Source organism: Narcine bancroftii, chromosome 4, assembly GCF_036971445.1.
Source record: "Narcine bancroftii isolate sNarBan1 chromosome 4, sNarBan1.hap1, whole genome shotgun sequence".
NCBI classification, from domain to species: Eukaryota; Metazoa; Chordata; class Chondrichthyes; order Torpediniformes; family Narcinidae; genus Narcine; species Narcine bancroftii.
In genome coordinates this window covers 280,487,275-280,508,212 of record NC_091472.1, presented here as the reverse complement: position 1 = coordinate 280,508,212, position 20,938 = coordinate 280,487,275, and the positions used below count along the sequence as shown (strand labels likewise).

Here is a 20,938-nt window from a genome sequence, read left to right as displayed (position 1 = left end):
TGGATCACGACATTATATAAAAATCCTAAAGTGAAAGTAGTAACTCACAGACAAATCTCTGATTCATTCTATCTAGTGAAATCTAGTAGACAAGGCTGTCCTTTATTTTCAGCTTTGTTTATTTTTGCCATAGTGCCACTGCCTGAAATAATTAGGAGTGATTTATAAATTAAGGGGTTCAGGGTCGGTCATGAGGAGTATAAAATTAGTTTATTTGCAGATGATGTTTTGATCTATTTGACTGAACCAGAGACCTGATTACATGTTAAATTTAATATGGAAGAATATGGCAAGATTTCAGGTTGTAAAGTAAATTGGGTTAAAAGCAAAGTTATGCCCCTTACACCAGGATATTATACTCTTTGTCAAAGAAATATTCAATTTAAAAGGCCAAAGGAGGTGATTAAATATTTAGGGGTTGGGATAGATAATATAAATAATTTATGCAAACTGAATTATTTACCATTGCTTAAAAAAGTTAAAGAAGATTTGGAAAAAATGGAGTACTTTGCCAATAATATCAGTAGGTAGTGTGAACTGTATTAAGATGAATATCTTTCTTGACCAAATCTTCTCCTGAATTTGTATATTTAAATCTCTCTCCCATCGGATTTTTGCTTTATATAAATCTTTTTTTCTTTACAGTCTCTTGTAATTTTATTAACATATTAGAAATAAATCTCTTAACAACACATGTATCTGTTGTTATATCTTCAAATTGACTTTGTTTAGGGAGTCTTAAATCTGCTCCATCTCTTTTTCAAATATATTTTTAATTGATAATATGCAAAAATTGTATTATGTATATTGTATTTATCTTTTAATTGATCAAAAGTTAAGAAAAAAGATCCTAAGAAACAATCTTTTATTCTTTGTATGCCTTTACTATCCCAATTATCAAATAAAGAATTATTCAAAGTTAAAGGAAGAAGTTGATTTTGTTTTAACATTTTTGCTAATTGATAATTTTTAATTCCTCTCAGTATGAATTCTATTCCATATGTTAAAATATGTTTCAATAGAGAAAAATCTTTAGTTCCTTTAAATGACTCACTATTCCATTTATAACAAATTAATTCATGAATAGTTTCACCAATTTTATTCATTTCTATTTGAATCCAAGTTGGTTTTTCATCCTGTTGATAACAGGAGGACAAAAACCTCAATTGAGCTGCTTTACAATAATTCTTAAAATTTGGTAGACTTAGTCCATTCTGATCAAATTTCAACATTAATTTTTCTAAACCAATTCTTGACATTTTACCTTTCGAAAGAAAATCACAACTTATTTTAATCAAGTTTCAAAAGAAAATTTCTGGTACTTCAATGGGTAATGATTGAAACAAATATTGTATTCTTGGAAAAATATTCATTTTTAATACAATTCACTCATCCTATTAATGTTATTGGTTAATCTTTCCATCTTTTCAAATCCTCTTCTAATTTTTTTAATACTGGCAAATAATTTAGTTTAAACAAATTACTTATATTTCTACTAATTTTAATTCCTAATTATTTAATTGCTTCATTTTCCCATTTAAATTTTGTCAATCTTTTACATTTTTATCTTTTACATAATTTACCATGGGCATTATGTGATGAAAATGTTACTAATACAGTAAATGTTAGATATCAAATGGTTCAATATAATTTTCTTCATCAATTGTATAATATTCCACATAAGTTAAATGTACTGGGGGAGAGAGTGATTTTCATTTATTAGAAGGGGAGCGATATTTTATATTAAGTGTCTATATTGTTAGTTTGTATAGATGTCTAGTTTGAAATTTGCAACTTTTAATGTTCAGGGGTTGAATCATTGATTAAGCGAAAGTGAGTTTTAGCTTATATGAAGAAAATGAAAATTGATATTGCTTTTTTACAAGAAACACACTTGACGGAAAAAGAACATTTGAAATTGAAGAGAGATTGGGTTGGACATGTGTCTTCTTTTCTTCATTTAACTCTAAGGCAAAGGGTGTGGCAATTCTAATTCATAAGAATTTGTCTTTCGAGTTGCATACTATGGAAGGGAATGCTGGAAAGGTTTTAAAGGTGAATTGTAAAATTTTTAATGAATTTTGGACTCTGCTTAATATTTATGCACCTAATGTGGATGATGAGTGTTTTATTTCGGATGCTTTTTTGTTATTAAGTCAAGCTAATGAAAATATTTTACTTGGGGGAGATTTTAATTGTGTGTTGGATCCTTTGTTGGATAGATTCCCAAAAAGTATAAAGAAATCAAAGATGGTGATACAAAATGGGGCCTTGATGAAGGATTTAAATTTAGTAGACATTTGGAGAAGGGTTAATCCAACAGAGAAGGATTTTTATTTTTATTCGTCTCGTTACGATTCATTTTCTGGAATAGATTTTTTTTAGTATCGGCACATTTACAAGGAAGGGTATTACAGGCAGAATATAAAAGTATGGTTATATCTGATCATTCTTTATTATTTTTTTCCTATGCAAGCTCAGAAGTAGTACTTTTATCTTATTTTTTCTTTGGCTTGGCTTCGCGAACGAAGATTTATGGAGGGGGTAAAAAGTCCACGTCAGCTGCAGGCTCGTTTGTGGCTGACAAGTCCGATGCGGGACAGGCAGACACGATTGCAGCGGTTGCAGGGGAAAATTGGTTGGTTGGGGTTGGGTGTTTCCTCCTTTGCCTTTTGTCAGTGAGGTAGGCTCTGCGGTCTTCTTCAAAGGAGGTTGCTGCCCGCCAAACTGTGAGGCGCCAAGATGCACGGTTTGAGGCGATATCAGCCCACTGGCGGTGGTCAATGTGGCAGGCACCAAGGGATTTCTTTAGGCAGTCCTTGTACCTTTTCTTTGGTGCACCTCTGTCACGGTGGCCAGTGGAGAGCTCGCCATATAACACGATCTTGGGAAGGCGATGGTCCTCCATTCTGGAGACGTGACCCATCCAGCGCAGCTGGATCTTCAGCAGCGTGGACTCGATGCTGTCGACCTCTGCCATCTCGAGTACTTCGACGTTAGGGATGTAAGCGCTCCAATGGATGTTGAGGATGGAGCGGAGACAACGCTGGTGGAAGCGTTCTAGGAGCCGTAGGTGGTGCCGGTAGAGGACCCATGATTCGGAGCCGAACAGGAGTGTGGGTATGACAACGGCTCTGTATACGCTTATCTTTGTGAGGTTTTTCAGTTGGTTGTTTTTCCAGACTCTTTTGTGTAGTCTTCCAAAGGCGCTATTTGCCTTGGCGAGTCTGTTGTCTATCTCATTGTCGATCCTTGCATCTGATGAAATGGTGCAGCCGAGATAGGTAAACTGGTTGACCGTTTTGAGTTTTGTGTGCCCGATGGAGATGTGGGGGGGCTGGTGATCATGGTGGGGAGCTGGCTGATGGAGGACCTCAGTTTTCTTCAGGCTGACTTCCAGGCCAAACATTTTGGCAGTTTCCGCAAAGCAGGACGTCAAGCGCTGAAGAGCTGGCTCTGAATGGGCAACTAAAGCGGCATCGTCTGCAAAGAGTAGTTCACGGACAAGTTTCTCTTGTGTCTTGGTGTGAGCTTGCAGGCGCCTCAGATTGAAGAGACTGCCATCCGTGCGGTACCGGATGTAAACAGCGTCTTCATTGTTGGGGTCTTTCATGGCTTGGTTCAGCATCATGCTGAAGAAGATTGAAAAGAGGGTTGGTGCCAGAACACAGCCTTGCTTCACGCCATTGTTAATGGAGAAGGGTTCAGAGAGCTCATTGCTGTATCTGACCCGACCCTGGATGAGACATATAAGGCAATCGAACAACTGAAAAGTGGCAAAGCAGCAGGTATGGATGGAATCCCCCCAGAAGTCTGGAAGGCTGGCGGCAAAACTCTGCATGCCAAACTGCATGAGTTTTTCAAGCTTTGTTGGGACCAAGGTAAACTGCCTCAGGATCTTCGTGATGCCACCATCATCACCCTGTACAAAAACAAAGGCGAGAAATCAGACTGCTCAAACTACAGGGGAATCACGTTGCTCTCCATTGCAGGCAAAATCTTCGCTAGGATTCTACTAAATAGAATAATACCTAGTGTCGCCGAGAATATTCTCCCAGAATCACAGTGCGGCTTTCGCGCAAACAGAGGAACTACTGACATGGTCTTTGCCCTCAGACAGCTCCAAGAAAAATGCAGAGAACAAAACAAAGGACTCTACATCACCTTTGTTGACCTCACCAAAGCCTTCGACACCGTGAGCAGGAAAGGGCTTTGGCAAATACTAGAGCGCATCGGATGTCCCCCAAAGTTCCTCAACATGATTATCCAACTGCACTTTTATCTTATAGATGGAGATTTAATACCATGTTGTTGAAAAAGCCAGAGTTTGTTACTTTTGTTAAAGAACAGATTATCTTTTCCTTGTCTGAAAATGCTAATTCAGTAAAAAGTAATTTTGTGCTATGGGATGCAGTAAAAGCTTATTTAAGAGGACAGATTATTAGTTATACCACTAAAGTTAAGAAGCAGTATATGGCAGAAAGTTTAGAATTAGAAAAGCAAATTGATGAATTGGAGATGGAATTTCAGAAGGAAGTGACAGAAGATAAAACAGTGACTTTGACTAAATTGAAACTGCGTTATAATACGTTGCAGACTTATCAATTTGAATGTTTAATCAATCGATCTAAGCAGCGATATTATGAGTTGGGCGAGAGGGCACAAGAAGCACTTGCATGGCAGTTAAAGAAGAAACAGGTTTCCTGAGTTATTAATGCTGTAAAAAAGAATTCAACAGTTACCTATAAACCTCAGGAAATTAATGATCAGTTCTATTCATTTTATAAAAAATTATATACTTCTGAGGGGGAAAAAGGATATTGGTTTTATTGATTCCGTTTTATCTAAGTTAACGCTACCAGCATTACAAGAGGAGGATGCTATGGATTTGGAAGCGCCATTTACAGAAATAGAGATTAAGGTGGCTATGTTGGAAATGGCCAATGGAAAGTCACCAGGTGACGACAGGTTTTCGGTGGAATTTTATAAAACTTTTTATGAAGATTTATCTTTGGTGTTTGGGGAGGTATTACAACAAGTGACTGAACATTGAGTTACCAGAATCTTGTTCTAGTGCTTTAATTACAGTAATTCCAAAAAAAGATAGAGACCCATTGAAAGTATCTTCCTATTGACCTATTTCTTTACTGAATGTTGATTATAAAATAATAGCAGAAATGCTAGCAAATCGTCTTGCTAAGTATTTACCTAAATTGATACATGTTGATCAAACAGGCTTTATTAAGAATAGAAATGCTTCAGATAATATTCTTTGATTGATTGGTTTAGTCAATGCATATCGACAGCAGCCCAACCACCCAATCAATGGTGGTTGCGCTTGATGCAGAAAAAGCTTTTGATAGGGTCAAATAGGATTTTTTATTTAAAGTACTGGAGAAGTTTAAATTTGGCCCTTTTTTTATTGGTTGGGTTAAAGTTTTAAATACAAACCTGACTGCTAGGGTGGTGACAGGTGACAAATGGTCAGTTTCATCATCGTTTAAATTAACTATTTGCCTTTGTGGTTGATTCAGGTGGTGATAAAGATGAATTTTGTTTTGAATGTGATGTTAAAGCTGTATGATTAGAGATACCACAATCACTTTGTTTGTCAGCAACATATTCACCTTCAATTGGCAGAAGTTGTACAGGTACAGACCTTACAATGCTGGTGCTCAACTGAGCTAAGGAAACCTGCAGTTTTCAAAAGTATAAGATTTAGATTTCATTATAAATTGTGTGAATGGGGGCACATTTTACTATATTTTTCTTGCATTTGAAGCAGGTTGTCTCAAGTATTTAATTTTTAAAAAGCTTTTCATTTGCAAGGGAACAACATTGACATGAAAGGTTTGCATGGGTTGTGCTTTTGTCATTACAAATTTCAATGAACATAATGATTCTCAGATGTAGAAATCTAGGAAAATCAGCTGGTACAAGTGGCATCTCCCCGGCATGTGGTGGACCATGCCACTACTTATCAGAGCTTTGGAGTCACAGGTCTCCGCAGGCCCGGGAGCTCCTGGGTGTTTCCCAGGGACTAATGATGCTAAGGCTTCTGGGAGCTGCATTATTTCCGGGAGAGATGGGGAATGTGCAAATCTCAAATATTTTAAATGACTGTAAGAACGCCATTAAACTAGTCAGTTCATCAGCTCATAGCCTCTCTGTGTTGCTTGTTGCTTCACAACCCACTACAGTGGTGTCCCGCCACAGCACTGAATATACTAGTTGGAATGTTATAGTAAAATTGTTCAAGACATTGCTGAGGCCAGATTTGGAGTATTGTGTGCAGTTTTGGTCACCCAACTACAGGAAAGATATCAATAAGATTGAAAGAGTGCGAGCATGTTTACAAGGATGTTGCCTGTCTTCAGGAACTGAGTTACAGGGTAAGGTTAAATAGGTGAAATTTTTATTCCCTGGAGTGTAGAAGAATGAGGGAAGATTTGATGGACATATTTAAAATTATGTGGGTTCTAGACAGGGTAAATGTAGGAAGGCTTTTACCACTGAGGGTAGGTGAGATACAAACTGGAGGACATGGGTTAAGGGTGAAAGGGGAAAGATTTAGAGGGGAAACATTCACAAAGAGAGTGGTGGGAGTGTGGAACGAGCTGCCAGCTGAAGTGGTGAATGTGGGCTAAATTTTTAAGAAGAATTTGGACAGGAACATGGATTGCAGGGATGTGGTCAGGGTGCAGGTCACTGGGACTAGGGAGAATAATAGTTCAGCACAGACTAGAAGGGCCCAAGGGCCTGTTTTGTGCTGTATTCTATTGTTATGGTTATATAACGCATTCAACTCGACAAGGTTGTCCATTGTCACCAGCCCTGTTTGCATTGGCTATTGAACCATTAGCTCAAACAATAAGGCAGAATGAACAGATAAGAGGGATGAGAGTTATGGATGAAGAGCATAAGATTAATTTGTTTGCAGATGATGTTTTAATATATTTAACGCACCCAGAACAATCATTGCCACATTTACAGGAATGTTTATTCCATTATGGAACATTATCTGGATATAAAGTTAATTGGAACAAAAATGAAATTTTACCAGTTTGAGAAGGAGATTATTCAGAGTATAAAAATATTATAAAATTGAAATGGTCTGATAAAATTAAATATTTAGGTATAATTGTAAATGCTGAGTATCAATCTTTATACAAGTTAAATTATGTTCCATTATTGAAAAAGATTAAAGCAGATTTAATTAAGTGGAAAGATCTTCCGTTAACTTTAATTGGTCGAGTTAACTGTATTAAGATGAATATTTTTTCTCATATTCAATATTTATTTCAATCAACACCGTGTTCTCTTACAAAGAGTTTCTTTCAGGATTTAAATAAAATTACGAGAGAATTTATCATGGGTAGCATTAAATGAACTTACTTGGAAGTATGCGTTAGGTGGACTTCAATTACCTCATTTTCAGAATTATGATGCAGCCCAGTTGAATTTATGAGCAGATTGATGGATTTGGACCAGTCTCCAAGTTGGGCTAAAGTTGAGATGGCCTGTATTTCTGAAGTTGAGGTACATCAATTTATATTTCGATGGAATGTAAATTTGTTGAGAGAATATAATATGCCGATATTAAAACATTTATTGAAGTTATGGACTAAAAAAAATAAGATTTTGGGATCAAAAGGTAAACTGTCAATTTTAACTCCATTATATAATAATCAGCTTATTTCTTTTTCAATGTTTAATAGTCATTTAAAGAGTTGGTATTTTAAGGGTATAAAAAATTACAGGATTGTTTTGTAAACGGTCAGTTTCTTTCTTTTATTTAATTGAAAGAACATTTTTATATTGCTGAAAATTCTTTAATTGTTTATTATCAACTTTGATCTTTGGTTAAAAATATGTATGGTAGAGAGATGATTTTTCCTGCATTGATGGAATTCAAGTCTTTGATTTCTTCTATACCAAAAACGGGTTATATTTCTGTTATGTATCAAGTATTACAAGATAATATGGATAAGTCGGAATGGGAGAAATCTAAGGTTAAATGGGAAAATTATTTAGCTTTTTTTCCTGAAGATTATTGGGCAGATATGTGTCATGATAGTGTTACTAAATTGATGAATGTAATGGTTAAATATAATATTTTGCATCAATTGTATTTAACACCTGAGAAACTGAAAAAAATATGGTTTTAGTAATTCGGACTCTTGTTTTAGATGTGGTGCATGTATTGGTACTTTTTTACATGCTGTTTGGTCCTGTGTTTATGGACAACCATTTTGGCAAGAAATTAGGTTAATTTTGGAAAAATTATATGACATTAAGTTACCACTAGATCCATCTATTTTTTTAATGGGTTATCTTCTTTTTCTTTGGCTTGGCTTCGCGGACGAAGATTTATGGAGGGGGTAAAAAGTCCACGTCAGCTGCAGGCTCGTTTGTGGCTGACCAGTCCGATGCGGGACAGGCAGACACGATTGCAGCGGTTGCAAGGGAAAATTGGTTGGTTGGGGTTGGGTGTTGGGTTTTTCCTCCTTTGCCTTTTGTCAGTGAGGTGGGCTCTGCGGTCTTCTTCAAAGGAGGCTGCTGCCCGCCAAACTGTGAGGCGCCAAGATGCACGGTTTGAGGCGTTATCAGCCCACTGGCGGTGGTCAATGTGGCAGGCACCAAGAGATTTCTTTAGGCAGTCCTTGTACCTTTTCTTTGGTGCACCTCTGTCACGGTGGCCAGTGGAGAGCTCGCCATATAATACGATCTTGGGAAGGCGATGGTCTTCCATTCTGGAGACGTGACCCATCCAGCGCAGCTGGATCTTCAGCAGCGTGGACTCGATGCTGTCGACCTCTGCCATCTCGAGTACCTCGACGTTAGGTGTGTGAGCGCTCCAATGGATGTTGAGGATGGAGCGGAGACAACGCTGGTGGAAGCGTTCTAGGAGCCGTAGGTGGTGCCGGTAGAGGACCCATGATTCGGAGCCGAACAGGAGTGTGGGTATGACAACGGCTCTGTATACGCTTATCTTTGTGAGGTTTTTCAGTTGGTTGTTTTTCCAGACTCTTTTGTGTAGTCTTCCAAAGGCGCTATTTGCCTTGGCGAGTCTGTTGTCTATCTCATTGTCGATCCTTGCATCTGATGAAATGGTGCAGCCGAGATAGGTAAACTGGTTGACCGTTTTGAGTTTTGTGTGCCCGATGGAGATGTGGGGGGGCTGGTAGTCATGGTGGGGAGCTGGCTGATGGAGGACCTCAGTTTTCTTCAGGCTGACTTCCAGGCCAAACATTTTGGCAGTTTCCGCAAAGCAGGACGTCAAGCGCTAAAGAGCTGGCTCTGAATGGGCAACTAAAGCGGCATCATCTGCAAAGAGTAGTTCACGGACAAGTTTCTCTTGTGTCTTGGTGTGAGCTTGCAGGCGCCTCAGATTGAAGAGACTGCCATCCGTGCGGTACCGGATGTAAACAGCGTCTTCATTGTTGGGGTCTTTCATGGCTTGGTTCAGCATCATGCTGAAGAAGATTGAAAAGAGGGTTGGTGCGAGAACACAGCCTTGCTTCACGCCATTGTTAATGGGTTATATGATTCCTTTAAAGGGATTAGTATTGGATAAATTTCAAATTACATTTTTATGCTTTGCAATGTCTGCAGTTCAAATGTGTAGCAAGTACATGGAAAGATAACATAGTGATTAATATTATGCAATGGCATAATGAATTGAAAAATTGTATTGTTATGGAAAAAAATCACATTAACAAAAAAAATAATTATCATATACCATATTTGGAATATATGCATTTAGTTATATTTTGATTTATTATATATTCTTAGTTTCTGTTTTTATATATATATATTTATCAATCTATCTATTTATTTATTTATTTTTTTGCTCTCCTTAAGAGAGGTGGCTGATGGGTTGGGAGGGTGGGTGGGGAATTATTTCTTTTCTTCTGCTTTTTTTTCCCTAAATTTAAAAATATATATATAAACTTATATAAAATTGTTTTTATTTAATGTATTATTATTATTAATGATTTCTCAAATAAATAAAGTTTGGGAAAAAAGTTTAATGTACTTAATCCTAATTATTCAATTAAGTGTTTTTGATGTGCGAAAGAATTAGGGACTTTATTTGCATTCATTGTGGTCTTGTGAAAAAGTAGAAAGGTTTTGGAATGAACTGAATTTATTATTAGGGCAAATTATAAAGATACCAAAGGATCCAAGAATATTTTTACTTGGAGATATTTATGAAATGGATATAAAATTGAAATTGGACAAATATCAAGAAATTTTTTATAAGTATTGGAATAGCAACTGCAAAGAAATGTATAGCAATATCATGGAAAGATGATAGAGAAGTGTTATTAAGTAGATCGTATAATGGACTAGCCTCGCCAAACGAACCCAGCTTAGCGCCGACATTGGCGACTTCAGGGGTTTTTATGAGACACTAAAGGTGGTGTACAGCCCCTCACCCCAAGTCCAAAGCCCTCTGCGCAGCTCAGACGGCGAAGTCCTCCTCAGTGACAAGGTCTCCATCCTCAATCGATGGTCAGAACACTTCCAATCCCTTTTCAGTGCCAACTGCTCAGTCCAAGAATCCGCCCTGCTCCAGCTCCCTCAACAACCCTTGAGGCTAGAGCTGGGTGAGGTTCTTACCCGGGAAGAGACATATAAGGCAATTGAACAACTGAAAAGTGGCAAAGTAGCAGGTATGGATGGAATCCCCCCCCCCCCCCCCCCACCGAGATCTGGAAGGCTGGCGGCAAAACTCTGCATACCAAACTGCATGAGTTTTTCATGCTCTGCTGGGACCAAGGAAAGCTGCCTCAGGACCTTCGTGATGCCATCATCATCACCCTGTACAAAAACAAAGGCTAGAAATCAAACTGCTCAAACTACAGGGGAATCACACTGCTCTCCATTGCAGGCAAAATCTTCGCTAGGATTCTCCTTTATAGACTAATACCTAGTGTCGCCGAAAATGTCCTCCCAGAATCACAGTGTGGCTTTTGCGCAAACAGAGGAACTACTGACATTGTCTTTGCACTCAGACAGCTCCAAGAAAAGTGCAGAGAACAAAACAAAGGACTCTACATCACCTTTGTTGACCTCACCAAAGCCTTTGACACCGTGAGCAGGAAAGGGCTTTGGCAAATACTAGAGCGCCTCGGATGCCCCCCCCCCCCACCCCGCCAAGTTCCTCAACATGGTTATCCAACTGCATGAAAACCAACAAGGTCGGGTCAGATACAGCAATGAGCTCTCCAAACCCTTCTCCATTGACAACGGCGTGAAGTAAGGCTGCGTCCTCGCACCAACCCTCTTTACTATCTTCTTCAGCATGATGCTGATACAAGCCATGAAAGACCTCAACAATGAAGACATCCGGTACCGCACGGATGGCAGTCTCTTCAATCTGAGGCGCCTGCAAGCTCTCACCAAGACACAAGAGCAACTTGTCCGTGAACTACTCTTTGCAGATGATGCCGCTTTAGTTGCCCATTCAGAGCCAGCTCTCCAGCGCATTATGTCCTGTTTTGCGGAAACTGCCAAAATGTTTGGCCTGGAAGTCAGCCTGAATAAACTGAGGTCCTCCATCAGCCAGCTCCCCACCATGACCACCAGCCACCCCCCCCCCACCACATCTCCATCGGGCACACAGAACTCAAAACGGTCAACCAGTTTACCTACCTTAGCTGCACCATTTCATCTGATGCAAGGATCGACAGAGATAGATAACAGACTCGCCAAGGCAAATAGCGCCTTTGGAAGACTACACAAAAGAGTCTGGAAAAACAACCACCTGAAGAAACACACAAAGATCAGCGTGTACAGAGCCGTTGTCATACCCACGCTCCTGTTCGTCTCCAAATCATGGGTCCTCTACCGGCATCACCTACGGCTCCTAGAACGCTTCCATCAGCACTGTCTCCGCTCCATCCTCAACATTCATTGGAATGACTTCATCACCAACATCGAAGTACTTGAGCTGGCAGAGTCCGCAAGCATTGAATCCATGCTGCCGAAGACCCAACTGCACTGGGTGGGTCACGTCTCCAAAATAGAAGACCATCGCCTTCCCAAGATCATGTTCTATGGCGAGCTCTCCACTGGCCACCGAGACAGAGGTGCACCAAAGAAGAGGTACAAGGACTGTTTAAAGAAATCTCTTGGTGCCTGCCACATTGACCACCACCAGTGGGCTGATATCGCCTCCAACCGTGCATCTTGGCGCCTCACAGTTCGGCGGGCAGCAACCTCCTTTGAAGAAGACTGCAGAGCCCACCTCACTGACAAAAGACAAAGGAGGAAAAACCCAACACTCAACCCCAACCAACCAATTTTCCCTTGCAACCGCTGCAACCATGCCTGCCTGTCCCACATTGGACTTGTCAGTCACCAACGAGCCTGCAGCAGACGTGGACATACCCCTCCATAAATCTTCGTCCTCGAAGCCAAGCCAAAGAAGAAGATAATGAGACAGGAAATGGTATACATTTGGAAAAAATTATGTATAGTTTAAGGAGTTGAGCTGAAATTTTTTATAGTATTTGGAAACCACATATGGATTTTATGGATAATATTCCGTACACCTCTTCGATCATATCCACTCCTCTTAATTAGTAATTTTTAATAACAATGATTGTATATGCTAATATTATTGTATATTAAATGGTAGGCATTTCTTTTTTTTCTTACTTTTGGGTGGGAGGGGAGATGGGGAGAAAAATATAAAAGTTTTTTTGTATCATTGGCTATGGATATTCGATTAATATTTTATTTTTTTCCTATAATGATGCAAACAATTCAATATTTAAAAAATTGAATATCTTTCTGCAGATACAATATCTTTTTTCAAAATTTACCTATATTGTTACCATAAAAGTTCTTTCAAGAATTAAATAAACCCAAGAAAATTTCTTTGGAAAGGTAATATGTCAAGACTATTTATAGAAAAATTAACATGGAAATTTGAATTGGGAGGTTTGCAACTTTCTAATGTGATAGAATATTTGGAAATGTATTTGGGAGATAAATTGGTAAAATGAATGGACACACAATTTAAAACAGATCTTATTTGAAATAATGAAGAATTCATATTCAGTGACTTCACAGAAACTATGGAGAATCCTATGCACATTTCACAAGTAGGTGCTAATTGAAATGATGTCATGAAATGAATGGACTGGAGAAAGGTCATCTGTGTTGAACATTTTTACAAGACTTCTGACATTTCTGCAAAGTGCTCATTCAAAAGTTCTTGTTTACCTAAAAACAACAGATGGGAGCAGAAGACTAACACCTATTGTTTGCTGGAGAGGAGGGTTTTTTTTGGCAAATGAGAGAGAGAGAGAGAGAGAGAGAGAGAGAGAGAGAGAGAGAGAGACTGAACAGTCATAGCTGAAACAAGCAGGAGAAGCTGGTTGGAACTGCAACCAAAGTCCCAGAGTGGTGGATGGCTGGAACTCCTATCTGTCTGATGTTCCTCTTGGAATAAGTGAAACAGAAAGGAACTCTGTGGTAGCCTGAAAAAAAAGAGGTTATCATCTGGAGAACCCTGATGGGACAAGTTTCATTGAGGTGACTAATGGTGGTACCTTAGTTGTGGAAATCCTGGAACAACAAATATTTTTCTGCAAACCTACAAAGAACCTTCCTGAGCAGTAAACATTTAACTTTCCAGCACCAAAGCCTGGTGAACTTTATTTCTGTTAAATTCTGTGCACAGTATAAGAATTGTTTACAACCAGAGAACTTGGAAAAATGAAAAGTGAAATTGAACTTTGAACCAAAGAACTTTTCTTAAATTTAAACACACACATTACATACACGTGCAGTTAGAATTAGTAGGCGGTTAAGTTAGTTAAGTTAATAGAGATAAGTTAAAGTTTGATTCTGTTTCATAATTTAAACATAATTAAAAACAACTTTTGTTTAAGTAACTACTTGGTGAATGTCTATTGCTGCTGGGTTTTGGGGTCCTTTGGGCTCGTAACACTAACTTTTAAGAATTATTATCAAGTAGCTCAATTGAAATTTCTTACTTTATTTGAAGGATCAGGAAAACCAGCATGGGTCAAAATAGATGGATAAAATAGGAGAGAAATCAGCAGAGGAGTTTATTTATAAATGGGATTCAAAGTTAATAACTGGTGTGAAGGAGGCACCTTTACTTAAACATTTGATTACGATCTAGAACAAGATAAACAATGAAATTGGATAAAAAGAAAGTATATCACTAAAATACTTTTGATTCAAAACAATCTTGTACCTTTTACTAAAGATAACCTATTTTTTAATATTTGGTCTCATAATGGTATTAAAAATGTAGAAGATTGTTATGAACAAGGTCATTTGGTGTTGTTTCAACAGTTAATAAATAAATATGGAATTACTCAAAATACACTTTTGCTATCTTCATTTTGGCAGGTATTTGCGGGAAAAATTAGGTCCAACAATATACTTACTAGTTTGTAGTGAGTTGAGGGTTCTTATTAGGAGAGGTTATACTGAGAAATTTATTTCTGCAATATATTTTTTTATTATAAGCAGGAACTATTAAAAAGGGAATACATAAATCCAGACAGAAATGGGAAGTTGATTAAATATTACAATTGATAAGAAAATATGGGCAGAACTCTGTCAAGATTGTATGATGAATATTATAAATGTTAGGTTCAGTTCAATATAATTATTTACATAAATTATATTTAACACCACAAAAATTGCACAAAATGAAATTGGATTTATCAGTTAAATGTTGTAGATGTGGTGAAGAAATACGAACCTTCTTGGTCATGTTCCAAAGTTTGAACTTTTTGGATGAATTTAGGAAAGTTTTTAGAACAAATAAGTAGGATTGTTATTCTACATAATCCAGATTTATTTTAGTTGGGGAATACAGAAAGAACGAAACCTAAATTAAAACTACCCTTTTATCAAGTCAAATTTATTAAAATAGCTTTAGTGGTAGCAAGGAAGTGCATTGCAGTGATGTTTAAATCAGATGTGCATTTGGGTATGGAAAGATGGCATTCAGAAATTCAAAGTTATAAATTACATATAATTTGAGAAATAAAAATTCAACTTTTGTACAAATTTTGAGCCTATATATACAAATTTTAGGGTTAAATATGTAAAAATACACTTAATCTTCTTCTCTAAAGTCACTTAATATAAATTCTGTAAGATTGCAGTGTGCGAGTCAACATTTTCTGCAATCCAGATTGATATTGTTTCTTTACACTTTTTCTCATTTTATATAATTCTTTTATATAACTATATATTGTATCTATTGATATTATTATTTTTTACAGTAGTTACGGGGTAAAAAGGAAGGGAGGGGTCAATACCATGTAATCACTGTAACTTTTAAATTTGATGAAGTATTGACTACACGATTACATGGATGAAAACTTTAAAATAATCCAAAAAAAAAGGTTTACATCAAACTTGCATGTCTAAAGACAAATTATCCCATATTTTCTGATCTAAATCCCCGATGTGACAAATGTTATGACAGGGAAACTACCTTGTTCTGAGCTTGTCAACTTCTTGAACCTTATTAGAGGGAGATTTTTCATATTTTGTCAATAATATTACACATTAATCTTGAACCTAATCCTTTAACGGCTTTGTTTGGAATGTTAGATGATATTAATGAGCTATTTTCTTCATCTGGTCGTAAAGTCAGACTATTTACAACTCTTATGTACGAAGAGCTATCCTACTAGTTGGAAAGATCCTGTTCCACCCACTAGTACTCAGTAGTCATGTCATGTCTTAAATGTTTAATTTAGAAAAGATAAGGTGTTCCATGTTGTATGCAAAATGAATTTTGATAAAATTAGGAGTCCTTTTATGGACTATTTTCATGCACATTAAATCTGTTTGTCTTGATCATTTCATTTATGTACATGGTTTTTCCTTCACTTAGAAATGTTTTATAAGCCCCTTTTACACTTAGTGCCCTACTAAATTGGCCGTTCAGTGTCCTGGAATAAGAATGGGGCTTTTCACACTTGACCACTCAGAACTGGGGCATTGAATGCTTTCATGCTTGCAAGGATCCAGCCCTGGGGTTAGGACTGTTCTACCTTCTATTGGTGATGTAATGACGCATCGAGTGATGGTGGAATTGCCCTAAATCCTGATCAATGTATTAGGATCTTTATATTTGAACAAAATTAATCATGCCTAATTGTAACATAATTAAGGTTTATGCACAGCACAGTATGAGCCCTTCAGCCCCTGTTGTTGTTGTGCCAACCTACATAAACCTTTTTAAGGAATCGTGGGAAAGTGCTAACAATAAATAGCAATAATGGACAAATTTTAAACAGCATGGGAAAATTTGTAGAACTATAGCGCACAATTTATATAGCATGGGAAAGCTGGTAACACTATCACATACAATTTATAAATACCATGGGAAAAAGCAATGGCAAACCTGCCCTTTCAGAATTCCATGTTTTAGAGCAAGGGCTGTATGCACGGATGCATGCATGGATCATTCATGGAGGGGATTCTCTGATGCACATTATTCTGGGAAGTCAGGTCTGCCATTGCTTTTTCCCCACTGTTTTTATAAATAGTGCGCTTATAGTTATATCAACTTTCCTATGCTGTTTAAAAATTGTCCACTATTGCTATTGTTATTTATTTTCTCTCTCTTTCTCTCTCTCCTGCTGCAACTTGCCTTCGGCAAAGTTTATACCTTCATTTTAATCTTTTCTTCCTTCAGATTCCTGCACTCATGCAATAACTTGGCTCATTTCAATCCCACAATGCAATTGTCTGTTTTGCACTTGGATGATTACAACGCCGGTGTCTGCAGATGCCGGGAATTGAACTAGGGGTCAAGGCCATCAATCCCCAGCATGAGGTGACATCATCTGATGCTGGTTTTGAGCTGATTTTGCTTTCACACCAGACACTTTAAAGCCGATTGGCCGTTAATTCCTGGGATCACTTGCAAGTGTGAAAGGTGCTATAGATTCAGCAGAATTGTACTTCCTTTAATTTAATGTTAAAATATCCCAGGTTTTTTTCAGTAAGGGGTTAGAATTCTTTTCTTTTTTTTTTCTTTTTTTTTTCATTCTTACATTGTATGGAGAAGGGGTATAATTTTTGGAAATGTACTTATATTCTTCATATTTTGTATGTGTTCTCTATACAATGTGTTCTTGTTCTATAAAACTTAATAAAAAAAGATTGAAAGAGAGTAACATGAGAAAGGAGGCAGAGAGAGAGAGAGAGAGAACATTTGTGATTCCCTTGATGCCAACAACAAAGTTACAAAAAGAATCAATTTAGGATGACACAATACCTTGTGAATGCTGTTTCTGAATCTCTTCATATCAGTTGGCCTTTGTTTTTCTAATACTTTTATACCACAATGAAAAACTGCATTGATATATAATATTTATATCAATAATATTTATCAAATTCTAACTCAAAGCTGCAGTTAAGAATTTTGTAGGTAAAATCACAACACATTTGGTGTCTTTCACTGTTTTACATTAAGACTGAAAATCATATTTTTGAACTTTGATTAATCAGATTTTAATTAATTTATAACCTCATTACAGAAATTCACATCCATGGATAATCAAGATTCATATCACATCAGGTAAATGAAAAATTGTACATATTACTGCAGAATATTCAACATATAATTTTACTGTGATTATTAGAATATTGGCTCAAAAACAGCTTTGAAACCTTTACTTTGGATGTTATTGTACATCAATATTTAACTCATGCCAAAATTGAACAAAAATATTTTCAAAGAATATTTATCCAGGAACATTTATCTGTATTTCTTAATGTCATGAGATACTGCTCTAATGTGTTGTTAAGGACCTGAAAGAACTATCATCACACTCTCTCTGCTCTCCAGCAACTTTTTCAACTTTCTCCTGCTGATTGGCCAAAGACCATGCAAAGTATCAGAACAATTCCATCAATCCCATTCTCCCACTTATTTCTCAATAACATGTTCCCCTTTATACCAGGGGTAATTTAGCTAATTAACCTTTTAACAGTTATGTCTTTGGGGTGTTATAGGAAGCTGAACAAGTGGAAAATGAAAATTCCTAACAAACTATAGCAGAGCTCAGTAACTATTTCCATCCTAGATTTAAAAGTCTTCCTTTAGCTTTGAAAAACCTATAGGTAAAAATTTTCCCAAGAGTTCAAAATTCTTATAAAAGTCAGAAAGGAACTCTTAAACCTAGAAAAGTGTTATTTAGTGGATGACACCAACATTGATGGCACAGAAAACTATGACATGCTTGCCTTCATTGGATGAGGCACTGAATACAAGAGTTGGGACATCATCATACAGCTGAGCGAGATATTGATGAGACTGAATTTGAGAGTACTGTGCGCTGTTCTGATTGTCACTTTATAGGAAGAATGTGATTAAGCTGGATAAAAGTGCAGAAAAGATACACAAGAATGTTGCCAGTATTGAGTTCTGAGGCAAAGATAGTTTTCCCTTGAGTGATCTAGTCTGAGTAGTGACCTTAAAGGGATTTATAAAAGATAGATAGTTACTGCCTTTTTCCCAGTGCAGGAATGTTTAAAACTTGAAGATATGGGTTTCAGGAGATGGGTAAAAATTTAAAAGGTAGTTGAGAGGCAACATTTTCCATGCTCACAATGTTGGATATATGGAACAAGATGCCATAGGAAATGGTAGAGAAAGATACAATTACAAAATGTAAAAGATATGTGGATAGCTCTACAGATGGGAAGAGTTTGGAGGAATATGGGCTAAACCCATGAAAATGGGATTAGCTCATGTAGGCAATTTGGCCAGCATAGTTGTGTTGAGCCAAAAGGTCCGTGCCTGTATTAGTCTGACTTAAATTGCAAAGAATTTGAATAACAATGCTTGCTCAAGCCTGAAGCTGGAAGTGAAATCCAATGTTTAACTAACCTCACCTTAACGATCTCTCATTCAACCCATCTTCACCATATTATCATATATATAACCATTTGCGGAGCGGAAACAGGCCATGTTGGCCTTTTGAGTCCGCACTGGTTCACTAATTTTGTGCGCCCTCTTCAGGCATTGGTCTCAGTAGATCTTCATTCAATAACGATGGGTGTTGATTAACTCTTCCTATTAATGTAATCAGTAAATCTTTCCATCGATTCAAATCATTTTTAATTTTATCAAACAATGGTAAATAATTTAATTCATACAAATGACTAAAATTACTATCTACTTTAATACCTAAATATATAATTTGATCCGACCATTTAAATTTAACAATATTTTTACAATATTCTTTATTATGAAAGAGTCACACAGCACAGAAATAGATCCATTGGCTCACCTAGTCCATGCCAAAAATCGAACAATTACATTAATTTTACACTGATCCCATTTTATTGTCACCATTCTCCCAGCACACCAGGAGCAATTTACTTTATCGATTAATATACCAACTCGTATGTCCATGAGATATGGGAAGAAACTAGTTCCTGGAGAAAACCCATGTGATCATAAGGAGAATGTGTAAACTTCACCCAGAGATAACCAAAGGACAGGATCAAATTTAGGTCATTGGAGCTGTGACTCAGCAATGCTACAGCTGTGGCAGTATGCCATCTGGTGTGCAATTTTTGCCCTATTGGAGAGAAACAAAAATAAAATCTTGCAGAACGGCATGGAGTTGAACAAGAAAATCTGCAGATGCTGGGGTCAAGTACAATAAACAAATGTTCTAGAGAAACTCAGCAAGTTTCACAGCACCCAGAGGAAGTAAAGGGTGACCAATATTTCGGGCCTGGGCCCTTTGTACCTGATGAAGGACCCAACCCCAAAACGTTAGTCATCCTTTACTTCCTTTGGGTGCTGCGTGACCTGCTGAGGTTCTCCAGCACATTTATGTATTGCATGCAGGGTTATATTATTCTGGTCTAATTCAAACTATTCTCCATATAATAGAATAAGGATCTCAATGTAATTATTCAGTAATGTCAAAAGGTCAATATTTGTTCAGACTCATTATGCTATCAGCTGGATTTTGCCATGTTATCTGTCTTAATATGATCTTGCACAATTAAGGAGAAAAATAAATTCTAATCTACAGATAGAAACATTCTGAGTTTAGTCTGACAGATGGGTCAAACTCCTGAAACTAATATAATTTTGAGCTCTGTCATGGGACAAAATCATCAGGAAGATAAAAAAAACTAAATATTAAAGATGGCTTTATTTAAAAGCACAATTTCTCCACCAAAGCCTTTGGAATCCCCAACCCATTACTGTTTAAAGTGGAAAAAGAATGTTTGAGTGGCAATGAGAGCCTTGAGCCCATATAATAGAAATAAATAGGTCCAATGCAATTACAGAAGGGAATACCACCTCATAAACTACCTCCTTGCCCATACCATCAGGCAGCTCCTTGCCCATCTATATTAGTCTGGATCTCCAGTGTTGAAAATTCCCGCCACATCAGAACATACAGAAATGAGTGGAAACAGGTCATCCTTAATCCCATGGAACTTCTTAGCAAGGCTAAGAATACTGAAATCATCGAATGAGGAATATTTAAAACTGAAATTGAATATCCTTCATTTTTTCTGGTCATACTAAATATAACAATACCTCGTTTTTCAATGTCTTGATTTGTTCCATCACTTGGTTTGAATTAAGGGCCAACTTTCTCAGAGATTGGAACACCTTTTTTGCACGACCACTTCATGTTTTCCAAGAATTCTTGTGGTACCTAGAGATGATAAGAAACCTGTATATCTATGAAGTCTATCAATGCACCAGATATTGAAGGGTTCCAACATTATAGTCCCCAGAACCAGACAACAGAATTATTATGCACAATTAATACTTCTGCATTTAAAACTGTACTTTATCATGGAGCACACAACTGCATAATAATATGTACAATATGATGACCAGCCTTCTCAGCTGCATTTATGTTTATAGTAAGGG

The 20,938-nt window shown here is 37.1% G+C and overlaps 2 protein-coding genes across 12 annotated transcripts in view; one reads left to right on the top strand and one right to left on the bottom strand.

Moving 5' to 3' along the window:
* map3k19 (mitogen-activated protein kinase kinase kinase 19) overlaps positions 1–20,938 on the bottom strand; it is an 88,409-nt gene that overhangs the window by 18,391 nt on the left and 49,080 nt on the right. For all 5 annotated transcript variants that reach the window (XM_069935177.1, XM_069935179.1, XM_069935181.1 and 2 more), the window contains one exon: positions 20,597–20,717. In XM_069935177.1, the coding sequence (XP_069791278.1) occupies positions 20,597–20,626 (30 nt within the window). In that variant the 5' untranslated portion in view covers positions 20,627–20,717. The remainder of the gene's footprint in view (positions 1–20,596; positions 20,718–20,938) is intronic.
* LOC138762021 (uncharacterized) overlaps positions 1–20,938 on the top strand; it is a 46,421-nt gene that overhangs the window by 22,359 nt on the left and 3,124 nt on the right. For all 7 annotated transcript variants that reach the window (XR_011356717.1, XR_011356719.1, XR_011356716.1 and 4 more), the window contains one exon: positions 17,562–17,602. Coding sequence is in view for 3 of the 7 variants with exons in the window: in XM_069935190.1 (XP_069791291.1) it covers positions 17,562–17,602 (41 nt within the window). In the remaining 4 variants the exon portion in view is untranslated. The remainder of the gene's footprint in view (positions 1–17,561; positions 17,603–20,938) is intronic.